The sequence below is a fragment of the Pantherophis guttatus genome, chromosome 2 (genome assembly GCF_059756535.1).
Source record: "Pantherophis guttatus breed Tessera chromosome 2, ASM5975653v1, whole genome shotgun sequence".
NCBI lineage: Eukaryota > Metazoa > Chordata > Lepidosauria > Squamata > Colubridae > Pantherophis > Pantherophis guttatus.
The window spans coordinates 211,032,025-211,046,288 of NC_142064.1; the positions used below are offsets into that span (position 1 = coordinate 211,032,025).

A 14,264-nucleotide genomic window follows, 5' to 3' on the forward strand; every position below is an offset into this window, starting at 1 on the left:
ACACCTGCTAAGCATCTGAACAAAATAGAAACAAACATCGTCTCTTCCCATTTCTCTGAGTATCTACGGCACAAAACTGGCCTGGATTAGAAAAGGTTCAAACTGTACTAATAGTATTTTGTGTCTCTGTATCTATTTACAAATAGGCTGAATTTGCTTATCACACTGAGCCATTATTGTGTCTTAAATAAATCACAATTGGTTAGATCTGTATTTCCATACCCTATTCTACCTTCACTAAACTAAAACCAAATAAACCCACTGTAGTGCAGCCAAGTACTAAACTACCCAGTTTTGTGGACCTCTTCGCTGCTTCTAGTGATCATGTTAATTTTGTAGCTGCAATCTGGTTTCTGTAAACAAATGTGAAAAAACAGCCATACATAGACTGAGCGGAAGTGGAAAAACAGCCTAAATACATCATAAGGAGCCAATATTCACCATCTGCACATTCATTTTCCTGGTGTGAATAATTTTGCAATACAACATGCTGAATATGATTTGCTTTTGGCTTTGTGTGTTGCATGAAAACTGCTACTGTCATTTAAAAGCCATGATTCTTTTTAATTGTCTTAACTTTTGCATTTGTATGTTTTTTAATTTTGGCTGTTCACCGCCCTGAGTCCCTTCTGGGAGAAGGGCGGTATACAAATTAAATTAATAATAATAATAATAATAATAATGATTTAAGCCATTGCTCTGTGTGTGTGTGTATATGTGTGAATAGCACACTATGCTTTTTGAACAAACCATGGCTTAGCATAATGTATTGATTAGGTTTCTATCAGATGGTAGTGCACATTCTTTGTCTTGGCAGTCCACAGTGAGTTTGGATTTCTATTTTGATAGCCCCTTACCCAGCCTACATTGGAAGGAGCATGGTCATATGAGATAAGGGTGTCTGAAGTTCAAAAACTTGGAAAACACCAGAAAAGATAAGGCTCCTTCATAAAGTGTCTGTAGGGCAGAAATGAAAACAATCCCTGTATGGAAAAAGATTGCTCCTTCCCAATCCCCCTTATTTTAGGAATTGATTGGCTCCCTTAGAAAGGTCTCTAAACCAGGAACCTTGATTACAAGTAGGCAACAGACTCAACTTAACCATCTTTTTGCTCCCATTTAGCGGTCCTCCCGTATCCGGCAGCTCCAAATCAAGGTTATCTTCTAAGGATGACATCCATGCTGGGGTTTTTTTTTTTTGGAAGGCAGTAAATAAAGAGAAAAGGGGGCGCGGTGGCTCAGTGGCTAAGACGCTGAGCTTGTCAATCGAAAGTTTGGCAGTTCAGCGGTTCGAATCCCTACAGCCGCATAACGGGGTGAGCTCCCCTTACTTGTCCCAGCTTCTGCCAACCTAGCAGTTCGAAAGCACACCTTCGGTGGGAAGGTAACAGCGTTCCGTGCGTCTTTGGCGTTTAGTTATGCCAGCCACATAACCATGGAGACGTCTTTGGACAGTGCTGGCTCTTCGGCTTTGAAACGGAGATGAGCACCGCCCCCTAGAGTCGGGAACGACTAGGACATGCGTGCGAGGGAACCTTTACCTTTAAATAAAGAGAAAGTCTCGTCCCTCTAGATGTCTAGGGAGATTCTCAAGTCATCCAGGTGATAGTTTATTTATTTATTTTATTTATTTGTTTCCATTTCTATACAGCCCTTCTCCAAATAGGACTCAGGGCGGTGAACAGCCAAAGTAAAAAGCAGAGCATACAAAATTTAAAAAACAGTATTAAAATAATTAAATATTTTGGCCATAAATTAAAACAACCCAATTTAAAATCAATTTAAAATTTAACTCAACTCAACTTTGAGTTGTCTCAAAGGTGCTTTTTCAAGAGGCAACTGAACTTTCTGGTTTTTTCTTTGAAGACGTTTCGCTTTTCATCCAAGAAGCTTCTGAGCTGAAGAAGCTTCTTGGATGAGAAGCCAAAACGTCTTCAAAGAAAAACCAGAAAGCCCACTTGCCTCTTGAAAAAGCACATTTGGGGCGTCTCTGTCACCCCTCTAGTTTTAAATAAAATGCCCTGAATTTTCCTCGCCTCAAACGCGAACGCGCTCCGATCCCGCCCGCTGCCAAACCAGGCGACGGACCCTTTCGGAGGAGGTGCGGAGGGGTCCGAGGAAGACACAAGGACCACCAACCTCCCCCCCCCCCCGCCCATCCCCGCTGCGGACAGACCTTCCCCCTCCCACTTCAGCTGCGCCTCCCAATCCTCGGCGGGCGGCAGGGCTCCCTTTGGCCGCTAGATGGGGCCCGGCGCGTGGAGGCGGGGAGCCGGGCTGGCGGGTCGCGGAGGAAAAGAGTTCGCGTCACCAGCTCGCGCAGCGCCCGCTCGTGGGAGGGAGGGGGAGAGAGAGAGAGAGAGAGAGAGAGAGAAGACGCAGCGGCTGCCAAGCGCAGGTACCGTCGGCCGGTCGGCTGGCTGGCCTGCCCCGCGGAGGGAGGAGCGTTTTGGTCCCGCGGCGTCTGGCTTGGCTCGCAGGGTCCATGACCGGCGGCTGACAAAGGCCCTCCCGCGTTGGGCGGACCGGGGAGAGACACCTGGGGCGGGTGGCTGTCGGCCTATGCTCGCCTTTCCCTCCGGACCAGGGCTCGGGGAGGGTTTCGCCGAGGGATCGTGCCTCCCCTGGGTTGTCGGGAAGAATTTTTGCAGGAGTCTCTTCCCAGCCTTCGGAAGTTTTCGTTGCAGAGATTAAAAGCTCGGTTGCTTTTTAGTGCGCGCGGGTTGCATGTCAGGTCTTTTTTGCGAGAAGCGCGCAGTCAAAGGAAGAAAAACAGCCTGCAATTAATTTTGTGTGTGTGTGTGTACGGTTCCCCTTGGAAGCCGAGGCTGGCTCCCCTCTCCCGCAGAACGGGTTGCCCTCCTCCAGTTCCCAATGCAAAAGGGTTTTTGGGGTGTGTGTGTGTGGTTTTTTTTTTTGCATGGATGGCCTATATGGGTCGGGATGCCGGGCGTGGGAGTAGAACGGGAGCCCGACAGGTGCTTGGGTCTCCCGCCTAGGAGATCCTTCGAAATGAGAGGAGAGCAATCAAGAGGTTGACGCGTTGGGGGCGAAGGGCTCTTGGAAGTGCCTGAAACATCAGAGCTTGGAATTGAAAGGCTTGCTGGGCCGATGTAAGAAGTCTATGGGGAGCAGAGTGGGAGAAGATGGGTGTCGACTGTGAAACTCTTGCTTGCTCTCATAGGCCTTTGTGAATTTGTAAGCGTCCAGTAAGCTTTATATTTGCCCACCCTATTAAACAATGCCTTCCTCTCACCCTTACGTGCCAGTGAAACTGCTTGAATAGAAACAGGGTTTGTATGATTAGGTGTGCGCAGTCTGAGGTTAAAAAAAAAAATTACCTGGTAAACAAGGGTGTGTCCTCCTATACTTAAACCAAGCAAAGGCAGTGGAAAGCTTCAGTTTGTCTCAGCAGGAATGGTGCCGCTTCTACTGTTTTCCACATAACAATGTTTCGTCTGTTCTGAGCTGGAATTAGCTAATGGCTCCAAAGAATCCAAAAAGGAAATAGAGCAAGGGTTATGATGGATCTTAGAAGAATTCAGGATGCGCACTTCTCTCCTCATGTGGCAAATTCAGTTCGGGAGCTGTTGGAGCAAATAATATCGGAACGCGATGCTTTACGCCAAGCCTTGGCATCTCTCTCTGCTGGTTTAGCAAAGCTTGAGAAAAGCCTGGAAGACACAGATTGCCGCGTGGGAGCCCTGGAAGCAAAGGTGATATCTACTCAAGGCTGCGTTGTCAAACATGCTACGTTAATGAAGGAGCTGGCAGTAGGAAAGTTGGTGGCTGACTACAAGCTGGAGACACTAGAAAACAAATTGCGAGCTCGGAACTTGAGGGTGACAGGTATCCCAGCAGCCATTGGAAATGTGAACCTTATCCCGTTCATAGAAAATCTGTTACCGTCTGCCTTAGATTTAAATGGCAAAAAGGTTCCCATCTGTATAGAAAGTGCTTACCGTCTCCCAGCAAATAATGCCCAGGTGGGTAATGGTAGTACTGTACTAATCACTCTTTCTGATTTGCGGCATCGGGAGAAAATACTGAAGACAACCTGTACAACAAACTTCCATGGACACAAGGTATCCTTCTTTCCTGATCTCAGCCCACTCACGTATGCCCGACGGAAACGTTTTGTGGCTCTCAAGCAACAGTTCCTAAAGGAAGGAGTTGAGGCCTACGTATTGTACCCTGCAAAGTTAAAGGTTCTGTACCAGGGGAAAATGTACATCTTCAAGGACCTTCAGTCTGCAGCTCACCTACTGGATGAAATCCAAAAAGGTAGTTGGTAAATGGAGAAAAATTAGTACAGATTTGAGAAGAAAGCTTTGCTCCTTTTGGGTTTAGTATTGACAAGATTACTTTAGAAATCTTTGACTGTTATTTTGAAATAAGGATAATGAATACTGGTAGTAACAGATTCAGTGGAATAAAATCTAGTTTAGGTGTGCCATGATATGCAGACATGCAAACCAGGCCTTCACTTCAGACAGTGACATCCTGAGACACTGGGGAAGGCTTGTAATGTTGGAAGGCCTTCTTCTTCATCACACATTGCATATGTCTGAATAGGTAAATCCGAATATATGATTTAGGGTCTTCACCTGAGTCTATTTAATGAAATAGAGGTATCTTGGTTCCTTTTGAGTTTGCTTCCTCGGTGATTCTTTTATCTCCTACTAGTAAGCATAGAAGGTTGAGAGGTATTTTTATACTCATTTGCAAGATTCTGCTATTGATATAGAGGTGAAACGGGTGCTTCCAACCCTTGTAGAAGAGGGTTTTTTTCATTGAGTAACCAACTTCTACCATATTTATAAAGGATTTTGAAATGGCATGCTAGCAAGAGATTTGTTTGTATTACTGTGTTTTCAAGCATACAGAACTCTTTAGAAGAATATATCCTATAGTGCTAGAAAATAATGGACTGATGTTTCTTCTTCGCATACGTACTCAATTTTGCCTGCAGGTGGGCTTTGCCTAAAATTGATTTTGTGAAATATTTACCATAACAATTATTTTGCTATGATTTTAAAAAATACATTTTCCTCACTACTGATAATCTCTCCAAATATATATGACCAATATATGACCTGCAGTATATTTTTCACCATTTAGTATCCAATTGTTATAGGGTCCAGCAGGAGTTGCTTTCAGAGAGAATAGTAGCCCATCTTTATAATGGCAACCTCACTTGTGGGATTTGGCAAATTCATATTGGACAAGTGACAAAGTCACAAAGCTATGTATTCAACTTTTGTATAGATTTAGATCAGTATGTTTAGGAAATCTGGAAAATAATTCCCAATTGTAGTGGTGACTGGATGTTATTAGTCTGATTGCTGTTTACAACTGATAATGTAATGTTTTAGCTGATTCTAAAAGGGTGGGAGAAGCACTTGGTGCTATTTTAAATAATCTGTGCATTAAGATGATGACTTCTGAAATATTTGAATACAAAACCCCAATTATTGTGAGGTCAGCTAGAAGATGAGGTACCTAAGACAGTCTCACATATTGGAAACTGAATTATTTTCCTCAAAGGCACAGAAATAGCTGTTCGTAAGCACTTTTGCATGGATATCTACAATATATGTTGGGTGGGGTGGGGCATTCTACAGCTTTCCTATCACTTTTGAAAGTGACAATTTGTTCTGTTGGTAAAAAAGCTTAATATATTTTTTGTTGAGAAAAGGCCATAGACTTCACTATTTATGCATTGAATCTAATTATCTTTTGTGTTTGTCTTGCCACATGCCTGATTTGACAAGTTGGACATATCATTAACAAAGATTGAAAAAAACCTCAGAGGAGCAGCAAAACCTGAGAGTTTAGAAGGAAAGGAGGGGCAAATGTTTTGCAAAACCTGGTCTGATGCATAGCACCAATATGGCAGATGTAGAATGCATTTTAATTCTGTACTGACTGAGTAAAGTTAGCAGAACTTTGTTTCAGTAGCAAAATAAAAGGAAAGACAGATATTTTTGAGCTTCAGTGGGGCCTAACAGATAAGAAGTTCAGAAAAAGGAAAGTATAGAAAGCAGGAATCTTCCTTCCTGTGGTTATGGGTAGGTCTTAAACTGTAAATGAGACAAGGGAAGAGGTATAGTTGCTGTCTTATATTTAAGATCTATTAATAAATTAAAATTGTTTTCACTGGCATGGATATGCAGAAAGTAAGTATTGGCAAAAAATAATAGAATGCATTTCTTTTTAATCAGCCAGCTGATTAAAGCATCAACCATTATAGGGAAGGAGACAGTTTCTACAACTACCTTCTGATTATGAACTGGATCCTGCTAATACAAATTCTGGGCTTTAAAGATCATTTGTGCAAGGCAGGTGGGACTATCCTATACCTTCCAAAAGATTTATAGTTTACTTGCTAAGGAGAAAGGTGGGATTTAATATTGGCAGCTGCTTTTGTCTCTTGCCATTGATTACCTGGAAAAAGAACAGGCAGGTGAGAAAGATGAAATGACACAGGAGGGCTTTTAAAAGTATTTTTATCCTGCCTTTGTCATATACAACTAAAGGCAGCAAATGTACCAATACTCTTTCCTTCATCTATTTTCCCCACAACAACCACTCTGTGAGGTGAGTTGGGCTGAGAGAAAGTGACTGGCCCAAAGTCACCTAGCCAGTTTTCCTGTCTAAGATGGAACTAGAAGTCACAGTTTCCTGTGGCCATGACTTTAACCACTATATCAAACTGATTCTAATTTATAGTTTGTATATGCCCTCTACTTTCTCCATCTTTAAAATTATGTATTTAATTTTATATTTAGTTCTGTATGCAATTTGATCCCTGTAGTAGCCCTTGGTTGCTGATCAGAATCACCGAGTAATCCTAATGGTTGAGTTGTGGATTTTAATCTGGCTTTCTCCAGTCTTATTCCAACATTCTTAACTTTTACATCCCAGCAGCCCTGGTGATTGCCTATGTTTTTCCAAAGATGGTTATATTGGTATTGCTTAAAAAAGAAATTTGAATCTTATATAGCTATTTAATGTGATATTATTATTGAGGCGTACAAATAGTTTCAGTTCTTAACCCTAAATCCCATTGTGCAGTGCTACTCACAATCTCCAACTTCAGTGGTTACAACGGAGATTGAAAGATTTAAGCCCTGGTGCAAGTGCAAGTTAACATGGCTAACACTAAGCATGATGAACTTGATATATGATTATCCCAATCACTCAACCATAAACTTGATTTCTTGTATCAAATAAAGCCATAAATATTTCCCTCCCTCCTCAAAAAAGGCATAATGGTTGAGGAGGAAAGAAAACATGTCAAGTCACTTGCTTTCCCATGTTCTTACAGACTACAGCAGTAATCCTGCAGTTTTGTGGTGCGTGGTATTTGTTGGCTCATTGCCTTACCATAGCAAGCTCTCTGATCCTAGTGGATCTTTCTTTTTCTTTCAAATCCTTTCAGAAAAGATGACTATGACTTTGATCCGCAACAGGCTGGCGCTGCTGGTCCTAGGAATCCTTGTCACTTTTGTCCTCTACCTGTTGCTTCCTGCAATCCAGCATGAAAAATTTACTGCTTCAGTAGACATCCCTAAACCACGGGCCATGGAGGAAGAGGTGAAGGGTACAGGTGCTGGGAATGTCACCATCGCGACAGGGACAATTTTGCACTCTTCTGTTTTCTTCAGGGAAGCTGTGCTGGTACAAAAAGATGTGGCTTCCTCCACTGAAAGGTAAGTTACCTTCCTGATTTTTGAGACTTCAAAGACTTAAATCTCCTTCACATAACAAATGACACTCAAGCATCCTATCTATCCTAATAGTACACAGAAACATTAGCTTGAGTTTGGGCTGCTGGCAGTGATTCTGGTTGGTTTAAAGAGTACCAAATATGACGAGTATTGGCTGATTTAGTTTTTAAAAGTGAATCATTCTCTTGAATGGTTGATTTATTTTGCTTCAGTAAAAGTAGCAGTTTTGGTATTACTGTATTTCAGTGAATAGGTGATGAAATATATATTTACTGATCTATTTTCCTTGACACTTCCTAGATAGATGTCATATTACTTATTTGATTTATAAGATGCCCCTATTTGTATGACCATGCAGCTTTCAAAAAACCCAAGATCCTGGATCCATAGAGAGAATACAGTTTATTTCGTGCAGAGTGCAGAGTAATTCAGCATTGGTAATCCATGGCTGAATCATGCTTGCTGATGCTGAAATTTTCTTTCTACTGTGCATTTGTTGTGTTAATCTGTGGCTTTTTTGGTATATAAAATAAGAGACAGAACTTGGACATTGCAGGGAGCCTAAATACATTTTTTCACCACATTTGCCACAAAGCAAACTCATTTTGTAAGTTTGTAAAAGCATCACTTTTCATCTCTTAAAAAATGACTTTTTCTTAATTAGCAATTATTTACAATTAGGAGCGTAATATGTTTTCCCTACTATATGACTGCCATACACTTCTATTATTGAGTGATTGTGGTAATTACTCAACCTATTTAAGAAGATGTTTTCTATCAGATAATCTGAATATTTATTTCCTTCTGTATTAGTACCTATAACATATAACCTTTTAAAGATTGGAAAATAAATATGGCAAAGATTGCCAAATATATCTAATTTCTTTAATAATATAGCATGTTGTTTTATGAACTCTTCTTCAAGTCTTCAAATTGTTTGAGATTAGTCTTCTTTAACTTGATGTTGATTGTATTGCAACATATCTGATGTATTGCAACCTATCCACCAGGCAATATTGTCATAAACAATAGAATATGCATCTATTTTCCCCAGCTGTATTTATTCATTACATTGCTCATGTATCTCATGACCAGATAACTTTCCCTAACTATACTTCAGGCAAGTATTACTTTGGTGCTAAAAAATCCCCCAATTCTCTTAATGTTCCTGAAAGATACTTGAATGATGTTTTGAAGTGATCAATTTTTTTCTTTTCCTTTTTTGAGATTAGTTTAGGGATTTTGTTTTACTATAATATTTTGGGACTTAAAGTATTTTTTAATACATTACTCATATCAGAATAGTACAAAATATGACATTAGCAGCTATTCTTTTTCTTAACAGGCTGGCAGTGATCTTCTTGCATGGCCAGTCCTTCACATCCAAGACATGGGAGACTCTAGGAACACTGGCTTTGCTTGCAGAGAATGGCTATCGTGCAATAGCTATTGATTTGCCTGGTAAGAATAAACAGTGAATTAATTTTTTTTAAAACCCATTTTGGCTTTTCAGTTTTGGCTTCATTTTCTCTTGGGCTGATATTCAGTAATAATATACATTTCTGGGGTTAGGGTTAAGCTTTGGCAACTCACTTTGGATAAAGGCAGTGAACCAAAGTAGAGGGATGAGCATTATTTAGTAAATCACTCCCATCTGCATGTTCCATTGGCAGTAATCCCCCCACTCTCTCCCTGGAGTGAATGCCAACAGTTGTAGAGGCCCTTTTAATACCTCTGATCTATCTTCATAACAGGGAGAATGTAGTTTATTATTTAATAAGGGGGAAAAGTTCTTGGAATCCGTTAAGTAGAAGGGAGAGCTAGGTTTGTTTGAATGGCATGCCCTGTAAAGATTGTGATCAACAGCACATTGGAGATTTCATTGCCAAATATTTATTCCCCCTTCCAAATACTATTGTATTTTATTGTTTTTGCTGGAGGAAAATGTTTGGATTGTGTTTGTTTAGCATCCCCCTCCCCACCTAGAGTCTTTTTAGCCCCCATTCTAATGAAAAGTCCCTAAAAACCCGTCTCTTCTAGGCTTTGGGAGTAAGGTGGCTGTTGTGTCCCTATTGAGTACATTTGTGCTTGAATTTGTGTCTGGCTATGTATGGTGTCTTCGTTTTTTATTCTTTATAATGTAGGCCTCAGAGTCTCTCTGGAGTTGGGTAGCCTTAAGTCTAATGAAAAGCATAAATATGAAAACATTAATAGCTTTAAAATTAAAATTAACAGCAATTAAATAGAAGGTTAAAACCAAAAGCACAGGGTAAGGCTTTTGTCTCTTGTTCGGTCAACCACCTCCAGCATAGTGCACCTCCATCGGGGTCCCAAGCCAACCAGCAGAGCCAGGTTTTAAGGCCATTCCAGAAGGCCAGAAGATTGGAGGAGGATCTCACCCCTGGAGGCAAGATGTTCCAAAGGGCAGAGTTATAATTATTACTTTGGAGATACAGCAGGGTAATGTTCAGCTTGCATTATCAGTGATTTATATTTTAGAAGGATTTCTAATGGCTGGTGCTATAGGGTGAGGGAAATTGCTTAACTAGTCAAAAGAAAGCCAGAAGTAATAGTTAGGCTATAGAGATAGCCATGTTGTTTTTCTCTTTGAGAATACTTTGACCTCTGCACAAACTCAGTGCTGTATTTTATAGCATATTTCAGTCTCACAGATGTGAGTTGTATAGTTTAAACATGCTTTAAATAAATAATGCTACTTTGGAAGGACATAAATTTGCCACAGCTTCTCTTAAATTGTATTTGACTAGAGGATCAGAAAGAAGAGTCAAATTTTCCTTTGAAAGTTGGAGGACAATGGTACATTGCTAGTTATGACAGCCTTCCTGAACCTGGTAGCCTCCAGATCTGTGGCCTGAGAAATTCTAGGAGCTATGATTTCAGCATATCTAGAGGGAAGTTTTTTTTTTAAAAAAGTAGTTCTTCTATAAAGATCAGAATGATATGAATTAGAATAATACATGTTTTGATTTCTAGATTTGGTATCGATGATTAAAAATATTAGAATTGTTTTAATGATTATCATTGTTTGCTTAAAATTATTATCCAATTCTACTTATTTTAGTCATTCCAATTTTTGTTTGTTTCTGAACAGGTTATGGGAGCTCCCCACGTTCAAATTCCGTCGGGACTGCAAAAGGCCGCATTTCCTTTCTGGAGCAAGTCTTCAAGGAGCTGGGCCTTCAGAAGCCCATTTTGATAAGTTCATCTATGAGTGGCCGGTATTCCATTCCATTCCTCTTTTCTAGTGGAGAACAGCTGAAGGGCTTTGTGTCTATTGCACCAGTGGGTACAAAAGATTTTACAGCTCAACAGTATCAGCAGGTCGAGGTAAGAGATCAATGGACTGGAAAAGCTAATTTTATTTATTTGCATGGAATACGACATCTCTCTTCTCAAAGCAGAAAAAAAAAGTCTCTTGGTGAATCTAAGCAGATCCTCCATTTTAAAGACAAATTATTTCAGAAAAATACATATATTCATTCCAAGCAAATACAATTCTTTTGATTTAATATTAACTTTAATTCCATTAAATTAGTGTGGTTATTTTCCATAAGTTAACCCTTCTTTCCTAACATCTCAAGGAAATAGTCACTCTTCAGTATTAACTTTCGGGGCTGTGTAAGTTACAGATGTTTTGCAGCAAGATGTGTCTCCCTGGGAATGCAGACAGTACGGTCCATGGTCTAGAGTTTATTAAGAAAAGATGTTTTAAATTTTCCTTGCAATTTTAGTAAGGAAGTGGAAAAGGGGGGATGAATGGAATCTTTGAAGACACATAGCTGGTGTAGACTCTGATGTCTGGCATAGAGGGCTTTTTATACAAACCCATAGGGCCCCATAATATAGATGTCTTACGTATGTTGAAATGCAGAAATAGGGAAGAGAGACAGAACTTGGAGAAAGTTATGTAGACAGTGATGCCAGGAAGGACATCTCTCTAGTTTTATATGCCTGAAAGAAGCTGGAGGGAAGAAACTCTACTATGCAGATATTAGGTAGCATAATCATTGTGTCAGTATGGTATAGACCAGTCTTCCCCAAACTTTATAGCCTGGAGAAATCCTTTAAGTAATTTCAGACCTCAGGGAACTCGTGCATAAAAATAGTAAAAAAAAAAAAAAAAACACAAGAACATTACAATATAATTTACTTCTAACCCACTCAATCCTCATTTTACACTGTTCACAACAACAGCAAAGCAGCACGCCAGCAGCTAAGTTGCAGAATGTAAAATTTCCTTCCTGGTGAGTGCCAGCACTGCACAAAGTGTGTAATAAACACCCCCCCCCCTTTTTTTTTAATTCATCACCTCTTATGGAACCCCACTTAAGAAAGGCTGTTCTAGACACTTGCTGGGTTTGTAGTTCTCCTTATGACAGATATAGCAAGTATGTGTTAATGGTCCACATAGGATTGCAGTACTTCAAATATAATTTCATCACCAATCCCTACCATTTATTTCTTTTTATTCCTGCCATGGCACCTGCCCTTTGGAGCCTCATGCCTCCTGAGAGTAGATTGTCCCTGTCACTGTTGGCCTTTCATAAATTCTTGAAAACTTGCCTTTGTGCTTGAGCACAGGCTAGAGTTTATCTCCTGGTTGTATGGATGATAGGTTAGACTGTGCCTGGCTGCTATCTGTTTTTATTTTTGTTTTCTATTTCTCATTTTTTGCTTTATTGTAAGCTGCTTACAGGGTAAAAGATGGGCAACTATATGCATTGAGCAAATAAATAAAATACACATTTCCATGAAATGGAAGCTCCGGATGTTCTGTCCCTTGATTTGAGTAGCCAAGAGCAACTGGTCGAAGGGCCGATAGTAATTGAAGATCCCCCCCTCTAGAATTGATAGAATAATTGGCCCTCTTTATCTGCTGTATTAATGTCAGTCTTGGGAGTACTGCAGACAAGAAGTCTGCAGAGTACTAGCTCTAACTTTCATTGTAAGGTTACATTAACAGAATCTTGAGAGTCTGAAAGTACAGTACATTTCTCCCCACCTCACTTTGCCAGTCTAAGAAACTAGGGAAGGTTCCTTCTGAGATGTTCGTTGCACCCTCATTCCTTCTGTGGACTTAGCTGCTATTTTTCTGACCATTGGGTAGTCTCCAGTTCTTCCTCCTGTCTCCCAAGGCCATTCCCATATAGTAGACCATTGTATCCAGATTCTGATTACTGCCTCAAGTGCAACCTTTGGAAAGGGCATCCAGATATGTTATGCTGATGTATTTCACAGGGCCTTTTTGCAAGTTGCATGGAAGAGAATGGTAATTGTTTAGCAGTGATTGGGAAGTGATATTAGTGTTTATTTACATAATTCTTGTGGACCATTGCTCATTTATTTATGTTTTAATATTTTTAGATACCAACATTGATAATTTATGGACAGCGTGATACTGACCTGGGTGTACAGTCTCTGCAAAATCTTCAGCAGATTCCCAAATCCAGAGTTGTCATGTTGTTGGGAGCTGGCCATGCCTGCTATCTTGATAAGCCTCAGGAGTTCCACAAAGCACTGCTGAGCTTCCTTGGTGAATTAAAATGACTGTGGTATCCATTCTCACTTGCTCTGCTGAATCCCATTTTCCTTTTCCCAGGGAAAAAGTGAAGACTGAATGTCTGTTATGTAACCTGGATGATGTGCATATAAATCTGGTTCTTTATACTTCAAGGGCTATAGAGCTTTCTGACTGTTGATAGAAGAATTTACCTCTACTTTTTTGTGGGGTTACTTCTTTTACAAGTGCTCAAGGTATAATTGCCAGAATCCTACAAACTGGCAGAAGTATTGGATCAAGGACATACAGAGCAGGGTAGCATTTTCACAACATGTTTGTGAAAAGACTGAAGAACTTGATCTGCACATCACTATTCAATTTTCATTCGTTTTAAGAGCTGATCTCTCCAGAGAAAGGTACAACATCAACTCCAATATCTTATTTCAGGAACCTGGGCCACAGATATTACATCAAGATTGATATTTTTTTTCCATTAACCTCCATCTACTACTTTTAGTGTGCATACTTCTGTTTTGAGGGTGTTTTATTGTACTTTTTATCTTAATTCTACTGTTGTGGTTTGGAGGGTCTGCTTCAGTTTTTTCAGCGGTGGAAGGAGACAAAGTTGATGTGCTTGTCCTTGCTAGGAGCAGGTAATATTTGAAATTGCCTAAGAGACATTTGGAAAATTTGAAGAAAAACTTTGGAAAAGAAATGACACATTTTAAAGTGTGTTTTTTCCTTTAACCTTGATGACCACTGTAATCTGTTGGTTGCTCAGCTGTAACATGTTGACTCTCTGTGAATGAAGTATTTAGTTAGAATTTGTCATCCAGACTCTCACCTGAGCAGGAAAATATGGAAGACATAAGGAGAATGAGTCAACCTTTCGAAGAAGCATAGTCCACATCTTAGGAGAGGGATAATTTCTCCTACTCATTAGGTCATATGTTATCTAGGTTTTTGAGTGTTGCAAACTGTTTAAGGGTTAATAAATTGTTTATACTGGT

The 14,264-nt window shown here is 40.0% G+C and overlaps 1 protein-coding gene across 2 annotated transcripts; it reads left to right on the forward strand.

The window, feature by feature from the left end:
- Positions 1-2,235: 2,235 nt before the first annotated feature.
- On the forward strand, positions 2,236-14,264 carry LOC117678544 (protein ABHD14A-like). Of its 2 annotated transcripts, none has more exons than XM_087887723.1 (5): positions 2,236-2,398; positions 7,445-7,715; positions 9,079-9,194; positions 10,846-11,081; positions 13,119-14,264. In XM_087887723.1, exons 1-5 carry the CDS (start codon positions 2,245-2,247, stop codon positions 13,299-13,301), a joined length of 960 nt encoding a protein of 319 aa, XP_087743849.1. In that variant the 5' UTR covers positions 2,236-2,244; the 3' UTR covers positions 13,302-14,264. The 2 variants fall into 2 exon arrangements, with proteins under 2 accessions (XP_087743849.1, XP_034295662.1); XM_034439771.3 differs by having other exon boundaries at positions 2,244-4,284.

Excerpts from the sequence above, each read along its gene's own strand:
- LOC117678544 (XM_034439771.3), top strand. The coding sequence starts at position 3,522 with ATGATGGATCTTAGAAGAATTCAGGATGCGCACTTCTCTCCTCATGTG. Across the intron at positions 7,716-9,078 it reads GTGGCTTCCTCCACTGAAAG|GCTGGCAGTGATCTTCTTGC; the intron begins GTAAGTTACCTT and ends TTTTCTTAACAG. Across the intron at positions 11,082-13,118 it reads AACAGTATCAGCAGGTCGAG|ATACCAACATTGATAATTTA; the intron begins GTAAGAGATCAA and ends TAATATTTTTAG.